We start from the raw sequence: 13,929 nt of genomic DNA, 5'->3' as shown, positions 1-13,929 counted from the left end.
TTCCAGGAATGAATCTATTGATAAATCTTACCCAGGTGCAGTGTTCCATGGGGCACTTTCAGATTGCACTGATCTCTTCCCTGACCCTTGAATTGAGAGATATCCCACACAACATATAGAAAATTCTTATGTGTGTAGGATTTGGGACTAGCCTTTGCTGTACCTATAGTAAGGCAAGCTTGAACACTGCAGTGAAAATAGCTAAATAGTAAGGCAACTGGGATGGCCCCACTTTGCCTGTGTTTTGGCTTCCCAGTCTTCTCACTTCCCAAGTTCACTGCAGATCAGGAGAGCAGAAAGCCCAGTACTAACTTATGCACTACTTGGCCAGTGTAGCCTACTTTTACCTGTCAGTACCATGTTGGCTCTATGCTGGCCTCTCTTTCCATCTATGTTAGATAAGTTTCCTAGAAGTAATGTTACCTATTCCAGCCCATGGAAACAAAAAAGCCTCTAAATGTTTTCCCCCAAACCCACCTGCCTGGAACTGGGCTAGATTACTCCCAACATTATTTATGTATATGCGATCTCTCGCTCCCTTTTGGAGCCCAGTATTTTGTTTGTTGGTTTTTAATGTGCCCCACTCCCATTCTAAGTCCATTCCAGGCCTCCCATCCTTTTTTTCTGGAAAACTTGGATCTCTCTGTTCATCTTCTGTCACACGCGTCTTCTAATTCTTTCTCATGTACAGCTTTGCTGTGGTCAGTGCTGTGAGGTGTTCTTAAAATTTCTGTAAACTTTCTTTTGAAGTAAAACATAAATTGAACATTTACAGCTCATTGAAGTTTCACAATGTGAACCCACCCATGCAACCAGCACCCAAATCCAGAAACAAAATATTGTTACAATCCATAACTCCTCTTCATTGTTCACACCAACCCCTACAACCCCCATCCCCATCTAGGTTTGAACACTTTCTTGACTTCTAACACCATACAGTAATTTTGCTTGATTTTAATTTTTGTATTAATGAACCACACATTATGTACTCCCATTCTAAGTCCCATGATGCTTCTTTTATTTAACATCATGTTTACTATATTTATCTAATTGTAACAAATATAATAATATATTTGTTTATTATATTTGTTGCATGTAATTCTAATTTGTTAATTCTCACAGTTATATAGATTCTATTGAATTAATACACCACATTTTACCTATACATTCTACTGTTGATGCACATGTAGGCTATCAGGTGTTAGCTATTTATGATAAATAATGCTATAAACATTCTTGTACATTTTTTTATAAATATACATGTGCCATACTGCTGGGTTTATTTATAAGAGTGAAATTGCTAGACCATGGCATATGCCAATGTTTAGCTTCAGTAGGTACTGCTAAAATCTAGTTTCACAAGTGCTTGTATCAATTAATAACCCTACCAGTGATCCACTGGTATTCCACTTTTTCTCCATTCTTACCAACATTTAGATTTTCTTCTTTTTTAAAAATGTAACCATGCTGTTGATGTATAGCGTCATCCCACTTTTTATTATTAAGGGATAATTGATCTATGGCTAAAAAAATTACATGAAGTTTACAGTGTGGTTTATTTTGACAAAGGTATATACCTCTGTGACTATCATTCTCTTGAATCCCCCTCTAACAAAGCTATTCTCCAGACTTTTTCAGATACTGAGGAACTCCTGAAAACTAATACCTTCATTTTCATTCTTATTCACTTTTATTTTTATTTTCTTGGATTTTTAATGCATCCTTTAATCATTTTAATTGTAAAAGTGACATAATTACATTGTCATTCATGTTCAGTTTGTGATCATCTATTCTAGAATCTCTGATATAGTTCTCTATTCAGTGATTCTGCAGGTAATTAATGCCATTGCTAAGTGTAACATCTTTATTGTTAACAGTAAATAGAAACTCTTAATAAACACCTGCTTGGTACCAAGCACTTTGATAGGTACATTGCAGATGTTGCTAATCCACAACAAAAGCATCTAAGAACTAACATTATCTGCCTTTTAGACACAAAGCATTAGAAACTCAGAAAGATTAGTTGCTGTGCTCACGAAATATGTCATTGAACAAGATAAGAACCTAGAAATAGTTAATCTTCTACAGAAAGAAACGTATGGCTCCCAGGAGTCAGCCGCTGAGAACCTCCAGGATTTTAATTTTAGAGTCAGGCATAAGGAAGAGAAAGAAGCAAGGCCTTTGTGCGTGGCGATCTGCTGTGTCCTGTGAGAATTCTCGCATCCAACTCTCCTGAGGACACTCCTGTGACATCCTTGTGACACAGTTTGCTTTGCAAGTTTAAAACTTTTTAATATTTTGGTACGAACTGTCTGAGTTCTCATAGAGGAGTGCATGGCTGGTCCTGGGTGCAGAACTTTGCTCTGCCTTATACAAGGTTGCATCCTCAGGAAAAGCATGAAAGGCCCAGGCCCAGGGGCTTTTGGCCTCTCCTGCCTGTTTACATTGCCACAGCGATTTAGAAATACAGCAGGTTCTTGAATAGTTTCATTCAGTTTTGTTTTGTCATAATCAATGAGAGAAAATATTATTCATTCCCAGCAGGGGTCGCTGTTGGCACCAAAGAAGTGCACATTAGGTGAATTAATTGTCCCAGTCTAAGTGAGGTAGGGGTGTGTTTGTGTGTGTGAGTGTGAGTGTGTGTGTGTGTGTGTGTGTGTGTGCATCCTCTGATGGAGTGGCCTCCTTTGTCCAGAGTGGGTGGGTTCCTGCCCTGTGTCCTGAACTGTTGGGGTCAGCCCAGCCACCATGACCCTGAGCTGGAATAAGTAGGTTGAAAATAATTAACTTATTTGCTTTTATTAATCATTCTTAAATATGCATATAGCACTTTTTTATTGGATTGTTTATTTGTTTGGGGTTGGGTTTTATGAGTTCTTTATATAGTTTGGAAATTAAACTTTTATCAGAGCTACTGTTTGCAAATATCATCTCCCATCTGGTTGGCTGCCTGTTTGTTTTGTTGTTTGTTTCTTTTGCTGTGCAAAAGCTTTTTGGTTTGATCTCGTCCCATTCATTTATTTTTGCCTTTACGTCCCCTTTGGGGTCAAATTCATAAAATGTTCTCTATGACCAAGGTTCATTAGTTTAGTACTATGTTTTTTTTCCATGCACTTTATTATTTCAGATCTTATATGTAAATCTTTGATTCATTCTGAAGTAATTTTTGTACATGGGTACAAACTGTAATCATTCCGTTCTTTGGCATCTGGCTTTCCAATTGTCCCAGCACCATTTATTGAAGAGGCTTACTTTTCTCAATTGTGTGTTCTTGGTTTCTCTGTCAAAAGTTATTTGCCCATATACCTGTGATTTTATTTCTGGGCTCTCAATTTTATTCTATTGATCTGTGTGTCTGTTTTTCTGCCAATAACATGTTGTTTTATTATTATAGCTTTGTAGAATAATTTGAAGCCAGGTAGTATGATAACTCTAGCTTTATTCTTTTTTTTTTCCAGGAGTTTTATTTTGGCTATTTAGGGTCTTTTGCGGTTGTATGGAAATCTGAAGATGTTTTGTTCTATTTTTTTTTAAATGACACTGGAATTTTGATGGAGATTTTATTAAAACTGTATATTGCTTTGACTAATATGGCCATTTTAAGTATGAATATGAAATATCTTTCTTTTTTGTTGTGTCTTTTTCAACCTCTTTTAATAATGCTTTGTAGTCTTCAGTATATTGCAGGTCTTTCATATCCTTTGTTAAGTTTATTCCTAGGTATTTTACTCTTTTGGTTGGAATTGCAAAAGAAATTGCTGTTTTTTCATTTATTTTTCTGAAGTTTTTTTGTTAGTATATAGGAAAGCAATAGATTTTTGTATATTGATTTTGTATCCTCCAACTTTATTGTATTTGTTTATTGCTTCTAATAGACTTTTGGTGTTTAGGGTATTCTATATATAGAATCATGTCATCTGCAAAAGGTGACACTTTTACTTCCCAATTTGGATATCTTTTATTTATTTATTTTGTCTGCTTGCTCTGGCTAGAGCTTCCAGACTATCCTATGCAATAAAAGGGTAATATGCAAATTGACCCTAACAGCAGAACAACCAGAATGACCACATGGCCATTCACTATGAGGCAACTGACCACCTTTCGGTGCCTTTCCCCTGTTGGCAGGCTCCCATCACCCAATGGCATTGGGCAATCGGGGGTGGATGGCAGGGGCTGGGGCCAGTTCCAGTCCAAGGCCCCTGCCCCACTGGTCATCCTACACACAAAAGGTGACCCACAGCTGGGCTGGGGCCGGCGAGTGAGCGGAAACCGCCGAACTCTTGGTCCCTCCCCTGATCAGCAGGCTCTGTTCACCATCAGGTGAACAGGAACCAGGGGTAGGTGGCAGCAGGGAGCGGGGCCAGCTACTGGCAGCTGGGCAAGATGGCCTTGATCGCAGGCCAGGCCTAGGGACCAAACCCACTCACAAATTTCATGCACCAGGCCTCTAGTATTGAATAACAGTGGTGAGGCTAGTTTTGTGAACCAGTATATGGTCTATCCTTGAGAATGTTCCACGTACCCCGGAGAAGAATGTGTAATCTGATGTTCTGGGAATGTATAATCTTATTCCCATTGCTTTGTGAATCTTTTGTTTTGATATTTATCTTAACTGGCATAAGTTAAGATTAAATGGTGATGGATACATAGCCTCAAGATATTCACCCACAAAGATGTTAACCAGACTACTGCAAAACATATAATTGATGTCCTATAAAATCAGCTAACCTTTTGCTAACTGCTGTTGTCTATAATCAAATGGCCCATATTTATATGACCATGAACTAGATCAGCCCTGAAGAGCTCTGCTTAATGTACATCAGTTTTTGAGTGGAACCATGAGCTAAATAGAAATGTATTGTTATAAGACACTAAGGTTTTGGGTGTTCTGCCATTCAATGATGGAAAAGGAATAAAAAGACTTCTAGTTTGGACTTACTCTATTTGTTAAATCCTAGAACTCTACCTTTCTTTCTCCTCTATTTATGCACTCTCTTTTTTACACTTTAGTATCCAGTGACATGCTATCAATGTTTAAAAAAGAATAAAATAACACTTTGGCAGCATTTACCTCTGCTTGTGGTGTAAATTCTCCCACCTGGACTAACATCAAGCTACTGGACGATATAACATCCAGCTTTGAAAAATGCTCAGTATTAGCATGTCTAGCCAGGTCCAAAGAAGTCTGGTAGATCCATTTATAACATCAGCCTTGATCCATTATATGTCAAAGTTGTTGGACACCAGTTTTATTATACAGAAAAATGTTGTTCTCTCCAACACATTTTGCAGATTAATATCTGGGCCTGTAAATATTAGACCCAGATTTCTCTTGGGGAATAGAGAAATTTTCTCTTGGGAAAAATTTCTCTCTGTAGTTCATTTTTATAGGTGTAGCATGCCCCATCTCTAATATGTATATTATCAATATATGCACTTTCAATATACATCATTTTTCTGACTTCAGGGAAACAGTTACTTTTAAAAACATTTCTGAAAATTCAAAAGGATCAAATATCTATATTCCCAACATCTTTCAAAGTATTATTTAAAAGATTACCTTCTAGAAAAAAATATTTTTCTAGTAAAAATATATTATGTTATCTAATAATACTCCAGTAATGAACTACTTCAACCTTTGACTAACTAGAACCTTGCGAATAATATTTCAAATGATCGTATTTCTGGTGCCTGTCACTATGTTGGTTCTCGGTTATGAAGCCCTGTTTCCTTGTAAAAGGGAGCTGCTTTTTCATCTTGGAACTTTTTCTGGGAGAAGCCTTTGAAGCCCAGCGTCAGAATTTCTTCAAAGAGGCTTTTCTAGTTTGACTGTGAATTGGAAATCCATATGATGGCTGACTGTGCTAAGGATTCTTAGGAAGGAATGCTGAGTGAAACCCAGAGATTTTCCTTGCTGTAACATTTATGTTAAGGAATTCATTTGTACAGGTGAGGACTGATCTTGGGAATCTAGCATTACATGAATGTATGTGTGGGCTGGGGAGACTGGTAAGCGTTCAGATTTCCCTACTCTCTCACTCTTGACACCCACTATGTATTATTTAATGAAACAAGTCCTCTTTTGGTAAAAGTTTGTACATCAGAATTCCTGTTTTTACTTTGTCTAATAACTATGATTTTTTTACTTTCTTAGTAATTTTGTATTTCATCCAGAATTTTAAATATTTCTATTGGACATAAAAACATGTCTATAGCTCTAAATTTATGCAAAGGGATTCTCTAGGAAACCTGAGTTCTTAGTTTTCTTATATAATAACGTAACTTAGATATTTATCCAATAATACATTTATTTTGAGGTCAATATCTGAGCTGTATTTATATGTCATTGTTCTTCTCCAGCTTTGTTTGTGCTTTACCAACAGAACTTATGCAATGCCTAATTGTGCAAAAGAGTAAAGCTCCCCAATTCCTGACTCTAGAGTTATCTTTGCAACTTCTAAGCAAATCTACTCTGGATTTTTGTTTTTCAATATAACAGAAACATTCTCAAGGAACTTGAAATTTCAAAAATATGTCTCTTTCAAATTAATGAATTGTATATGATTTTATAACTGAATATAACCCTGGATAGAACTATGTCACACTCAGAACACAGAATTATTAATATTATCCTTTACTTCCAAATGATACTTTTCAAACAGCTAAATATCATACTTAGAGACTTAAAGTATTATTTCTTCATTTCATTCCTCCACCAAACAACATCTTCATAAGCTTTGTCCCTCCTCAGTTCACCCTTACCACCTAAGATCCATCTCCCTTATAGGTGTACAATAAGTGTTGGCTTAACTGACACATTTTCTGCAATAATATGTAAACTTTAGAATTGGAATTGTATCTTACTTATCTCTTTATTTCTTGGACATTGTATAGAATCTGGCAAATACTTATGCTAAAATTGCTTCTTGAAGGCATGACATATTCAAGGATTTGGAGACAATTTGAATGGATGAATGGGTGGATGGATGCATGGATGGATGGATAGAAAAATCTATGTTTCTAAATTTACCACCCTCCTTCTCTCCTGAAATGGAAGTGTTCATGGTCAAATTGGTATCTCCACAGACTTGTGCAATCCCTAACTCACACACTGCAGGTCAAAAACTCTTCCCATAGCTGCTCCTTCTTTTGTGTTTCATGATTTTGCTAGAGTCATTATCATAAAAATTTATAAAGAACTTACAAATCTCAACACCAAAAACAAACAATCCAATTAGAAAATGGGCAAAGGACCTGAAGAGACACTTCTCCAAAGATGACATACAAAAGGCCAAGATATGCTCAACATCACTAATCAACAAGCAAATGCAAATTAAAACCACAATGAGATATTCCCTCATACTTGTCAGATGAGCTATCTTCAATAAATCAACAAACAAATGTTGGTGAGCATGTGAAGAAAAGGGAGCTCTCATGAATGTTGGTGGGAATGCAGATTGGTACAGCTATTGTGGAAAACAATATGGAGTTTCAACAAAAACATTAAAATTTGAACTTATGACCCTGTGATTCACTTCTAGGTATATATCCAAAGAATCCAGAAACACTCATTTGAAAGAATATATGCACCCCTATTTTCATTCCAATATTATTTTAATAGCCAAGATTTGGAAGCAGCCCAAGTGCCCATCAGTAGATGAGTAAATAAAAATCTGTGGTGCATTATACAATGGAACATTATTCAGTTGAAAAAAGAAAAGAAAAGAAGAAGAAGGAGGAGGAGGAGGAGGAGGAGGAGTAAATCCTATCTTTTGTGACAGTATTTATGTACCTGAAGAATATTACGCTCTTTGAAATAAGCCAGTCAGAAAAAGACAAGTACCATATGATTTTACTTACATTGAAATCTAATGAACAAATAACCTAACAAACAAAAGAGAAAGAAGCTTATAGACAGAGAAAACATACTAACAGCTCTAGAGTGGGGAGAGTTTTGAGGGACTGGGTGATAAAGGTAAAGGGATTAAGCAAAAAAGAGAAAGCTCACAGTATGGTGATTATCAGAGGAAAAGGTAGGTGGAGGGAGGTAGAAGAGGGTAAAAAGGGTATAGATGATGATGGGAGGAGATTTGACTTAGGGTGGTGAACACATAATACAATATATACAGATGCTGTGCTATAGAATCGTATACCTGAAACCTATATAATTGTATGAACCAATGTCACTCCAATAAATTCAATTTGGAAAAAAATTAATGTGTTTTTTTTTCTGCATTGCTCTCTGTTAACCTCAACTCTAAACATACTGAAGTGATGTTCACTTAAGTGGTCATGATTTCCCTATAGTCATTCTTTTCCCTCCATTTACCTTCAGAACCCTCCTTTCACCCTGCCATGTGGGCTCAGCTGAAATGCCTCCTCCAACCTGAACCTCTGTCTAAGTTTCTTCACAGTGGAGTGACAGCTTCTTCTGGTGCCCTGAAACACTATATTTACTATATTCCTCCTGTTATTACGTACTATATGTCTTATCCACATACCAGCAATACCAGCATGTAATCATCTTTCTGACAAAACCTATACTGTATGTTTCCCCAAATTATCAATCATCTTGTTCCATAAGATATACCATGTTATTTACTAGATCCACAAAAATGGGTTACTCTACTATATTTTAAAATTGCCAATTAAATATATTTTTTCTATTTTGATATAATTAAAGCAAACTGCTAGAATACTGCAAACATTGCCTACAAAATATTTAAATATTTCAGATCTTCTCCTGAGCAAGTATCATGTAGTAGTGGGCCCAGTCAACAACACTGGCAAAGTTCTGTGCATCTGTGAGTCACCAGATCAATTAATTTTTAACTTTATGTTTAAATTGCCACTTCACCTCTGTGCCCAGCAAATATTCACCCGCAGCAGCCCAGTGGGTGCAAGAACTCTGCCATGCTGTCCGAGAAGTGGATTTCAGCGGCTCTGCTGCTGCAGCTCTGCTGCACTGGCTCTGGATCCTGTGGGAAGGTCCTGGTGTGGCCCTGTGACATGAGCCATTGGCTCAATCTAAAGATCATTCTGGAGAATCTCGCAGACAGGGGGCATGAGGTGACCGTGTTGGTTTCTCCAGACTCGCTCATCATTGACTACAGTAAGCCTTCCACACTGAACTTTGAGGTGATCCCTCTAGCTCAAGAGGGAGATTTTTTTGCAAATAAACTAAATGACTTCTTAGACTTAGCTACTACTGTCATGCCAACAATGTCACGCTGGCAGTCAGCAAGAAAAATGCAAGAATTTCTTCTTCAACTAACTGGACGTTTAAAACTTCTGTGTGAGAGTGTAGTCTACAACCAGTCAATCATGAAGAAACTCCGGGAAACCAACTACGATGTAATGGTTATAGACCCTGTGGTGCACTGTGGAGAGCTGATTGCTGAGTTGCTGGAAGTCCCTTTCGTGTACACACTGAGGTTCTTTATGGGTGGCACTGTGGAGAAATACTGTGGGAAACTCCCAGCTCCACCTTCCTATGTCCCTGTTGTCATGAAGCAAGAGAAACATAGGAATTAATGTCACTCCAAATCTATACTTGTATTTATATAACATTTAAAACACTTAACACTAAAGTGTTAAGAGAATCACACTAAGATAAGAGACATAAAATTTCCAAGACAATGTTCCATGCATGTATTGCCCTTGAAGACCTTCCAGTCAGACAAGATGTGGAGATGGAAGACAGTGATATTGATCATCCTGTCCCTTGTAGGCCTAAGCTAATGTATGGTTTTTCTTAGTTTATAACAAGAAAGCTTAGAAACTTAAAAAAATTTAAATATAAAAAGCTTACAATATAAGTATATAAAAAAGAAATTATTTTTGTATAGCTGTACGAAGTATTTGTTTTAAGCTGTTATTACAAAAGAATAAAAAAGTTTTAAACATTAAAAAGCTTATATAGTAAAGCAGTTAAAGTAAGCTAAAGTAAATGTATTACTGTAGAAAAATATTTTCATACATTTAGCATAGGTTAAGTGTACAGTGTTTATAAAGTCTACAATAGTGTACAGTAATGCCTCGGGCCTTCACATTCACTCATCACTGACTCACTGAGCAATTTCCAGTCCTGCAAGCTCCTCTCATGCTAAGAACTCTATACAGGTATACCATTTTTTTAACCTTCTATGCCATATGAATGCATTACCTTTTCTATGTTTAGATTTATTTAGATGCACAAATACCTGCCATTGTGTTACAACTGCCTACAATATTGGTGCATATAAATAAATTATGGACGGACATATGCTTTACGGGTTTGTACCCTAAGAGCAATAAACTATACCACATAGCCTGAGTGTGGTGGAGGCTATCCCATATAGATTTGTCTAAATATGCTCTATGGTGTTCACACAATGAGAAATAACCTAGCTATACAATTTTCAGAACATATTCCCATCATTAAGAGACACATGACTTTATGTAGAAAATACGAAAGAACGAACCAAAAAAACCCCTTCCTGGAACTAATAAGAAATCATAGCAGGAGTACAGTATACGAGATTAATATGGGAAACTCAATCACTTTCCTATACACCAGTAATGAACAATTGGAATTTGAAATTACAAACACTATCATTTATAATAGTACCCCCAAAATAAAATAAAGATCTATATGAGGAAAACTATAAAACTCTGATGAGTGAAATTAAAACACTAAGTAAATGGACAGATACTCCATGCCCATGGATAGAAAAATTCAAAATTGTCAATATGTCAGTTCCTCCCAACTTGATCCAAGAATCAATAAAATCCTGATAAAAATTCCAGCAAGTTATTACATGGAGATTAACAAACTGACTCTAAAGTTTAATGGCAAGGCAAAATATTCTGAACAGCCAACACAATATTTAAGGAAAAAAACAAAGTTGGAGGATGATCACTGTCCAATTTCAGGACACAGTATAAAACTAGAGTAATCAAGACAGTGTGGTATTAGCAAGAGAATAGACAAAAAGATCAGTGAAACAGAGGAAATCTATGGAATAGAAACACACAGACAAGACAGTCAATTAATCATTGTCAAAGAAACAAAGGCAATACAATAGATAGTCTTTTAAAAAGTAATGCTGGAACAACTGGACATCCACATGCAAAAAATAAATAAATATAAACACAAACCTTTTAAGCTTCACAAAATTTAACTCAAAAGTGAAGTATCCATAGAAATGTAAAATTCAAAATTATAAAACTCCTAGGAAATGTAGGAGAAAACCTAGATGATCTTGGGTATGGCAAGGACTTTTTAGCTATAACATCAAAGGTAAAATCCATGAAAGACAATGAATAAGCCGGACTTTGTTAAATTTTAAAAATTCTATTTTGTGAAAGCCAATGACAAGAAAATGAAAAAATAAGACACAAACTGGGAGATAATATTTGCAATAAAGATGTCTGATAAAAAAACCTCTTATCCAAAATATTTTTAAACTCAACAATAAGAAAATATAAAACCTAATTTTAAAATGGATCAAATACATTAACAGATACCTTGATAAAGAAGATATACAGTTGGCAAAGAGATAAGCATATTAAAAATGCTCCATATCATTTTTCATGAGGCAAATTTAAATGAGATACCACTACACATTTTTAGAATGACCAAAATGTAGAACACAGATAACACCCAATGCTGGTGAGTTATGGAACAAAGACTCTCCTTTTTCATGAGTGGAAATGCAAAATTGTACAGCCACCTTAGACAACAGTTAGGAGGTTTCTTACAAAATTAAACATACTCTTACCATACTATTGTGCTCCTTGTATTTACCTAAGGAGTTGAAAATTTATGATCAAACAAAGACTAGCAAGTATATGGTTATTGCAATTTTATGCATAATTGCCAAAACAAGGGTATATGGGATATCTTGACCATCCTAAAAATTGTTTTTAAAATATGAATTTTTTTATTTATAAGTAAATATAAATGTATTGTAAAGTATTAATTTTTAAACAGTGATTCAGAAATTATATAAATTAGTTTACTCTTATGCCTTTGGAAAGAAATTAATAACTTAGGGAGCCTAGGAAAGTTGTCTATCAATATCAACCCAGCTAACATGACTTACTTCTGAGAAATTGGTCACTGTCTCCCATGAAATTCTCACCTGTATATCTCATCTACATGAGCCATTTTGCCATAAAGTCAGGCTACATCTAAGAATTCTTTCAAAAATCATTTCAGTAGACTCACATGTAGGATTAAAATAATATATTCTTCCAGCTAGTGTGGCTAAGTGGTTGAGCATTGACCTATGAACCAGGAGGTCACACTTCCAGATAGATTCCTGGTCAGAGCACAAGCCCAGCTTAAGGACTCGATCCCCAGAGGGGGGCATGCAGCAGGCAGCTGACCAATGATTCTCTTTCTTTCATCATTGATGTTTCTCTTTCTCTCTCTCTCTCCTTCTCCCTCTCTCTGTCCCTCTCCCTCTCCCATTTCTCTCCCTCTCCCTCTCCCATCTTCTATGAAATCAATAAAAATATATTTTAAAAATAATAAAAATATATTCAAAATAATAATATTGACATGATAAGTGAAATGTGACAGCCCACTTATTAATTATGTTATTTTCACAATTTTCCACTGTATTCATCACTCATTTTGTGTAATATAATGAAGGGAAAAAGATAAGTGGTGAATTTTAATTCTATATTTTTGTTTCATAATTGCTCAGTATGACATATAAAATGTTTTATGAAATTATTTATGAACTTCTGCATACTTTTGCTCAATTTCATTCTCTTCACTTGATTGGCTTTAGATTTTATACTGTGCTGCTTCAGATACAGATTTTCAGTGAATACTTTAGGTTAGATCTTTCTTAAAATGTGGTCTACAGGTTATGCACAATAATTTTACCTAGGGGTTTGCTAATCAAGCAGGATATCACACAAATGGAACAAGACTTCTAACGGGCATAAACGTTTTGACATAGAAGCTGTGAGGCGATGTTCTCATCTAATTTCTGCCAACTTCAAGAAGTTGAGTGTCTTTGAGCAATGCTTCTTCATTATCAAATTAGACCATCTGACTATACAACCTGAGACACATATTCAAACATACAAAATAATGACTAAAAAGAGGCTACCTAACCTGGGGTGTATATGATCACTAATGTCTATTAGAATCCTCAAGAAAGGAGGATTGTCACCTAAAAGGAGGATTTTTTTCCTTAGATACAAAATATGTTTGCTGTGTATATAAATGGTTGACTTGGTCATTTGCCAATGCTCTTCCAACAAATCTTCTAAAATTAATACTTAGACTCCGTCCTTTTCAAGGAACACCTTTTAAAGGCAACACTAAAATAAATGTGTGATATTGGTAATGTGTAATGTATACTTCACATTCTAAAAGGAGTTGTACTGGTTATTAATTACTCAGAATTCCTACCTAGAAAAAATGATGAATGGATTGAAATTGATTGGATTTGTCTCAGGAAGATAAGTTAAACTGATATTGTTGGGATTCTTCAACAATATGAGTGAATGAGAAAGTATATGAATCAAGAAGATGGAAATATATTCCTGACAGGAAATTAGAAAACTATTGAGAGGTGATTTGGTGCTAATATGATGGGGTTAATGTATCATCTGCCATTTAATTGGAGGAAGACAGTGAATATAAAATTTATCAGTACTTGGAGTTGTGGTTAAATTTTTTTATTAATTTCTTTTTTTGTGAATTTATTTTATTCATTGTTATTTGATTTTTTTGAAATTTATTTTATTGAATGTATTCTTTTACACATTACTGTTCTTTCACTATCCAAATATTATCTCTACCGCCTTCTCTCTCTCTGTTCCATATTACTTTAAATTCCATTTTTTTTAAATCTAGACATAATCAGTAATCTAGAGGGCCTAGATTTCTCTTTTTCCTTAATAGCACATCAGAAAAGTAATTTC

At 35.4% G+C, this 13,929-nt stretch overlaps 1 protein-coding gene across 1 annotated transcript in view; it reads left to right on the top strand.

Moving 5' to 3' along the window:
* The first annotated feature begins 8,907 nt into the window (after nucleotides 1–8,907).
* LOC102756325 (UDP-glucuronosyltransferase 2A3) overlaps nucleotides 8,908–13,929 on the top strand; it is an 11,232-nt gene continuing 6,210 nt past the window's right edge. Inside the window, exon 1 of the mRNA XM_006773099.2 lies at nucleotides 8,908–9,512. Coding sequence (XP_006773162.1) covers nucleotides 8,914–9,512 — 599 coding nt within the window. The 5' untranslated portion in view covers nucleotides 8,908–8,913. The remainder of the gene's footprint in view (nucleotides 9,513–13,929) is intronic.

The sequence above is a fragment of the Myotis davidii genome, unplaced genomic scaffold, assembly GCF_000327345.1.
Source record: "Myotis davidii unplaced genomic scaffold, ASM32734v1 scaffold106, whole genome shotgun sequence".
Classification (NCBI taxonomy): Eukaryota; Metazoa; Chordata; class Mammalia; order Chiroptera; family Vespertilionidae; genus Myotis; species Myotis davidii.
The sequence above is the reverse complement of the archived record's forward strand: the minus strand, read 5'-3'. Positions and strand labels throughout refer to the sequence as shown.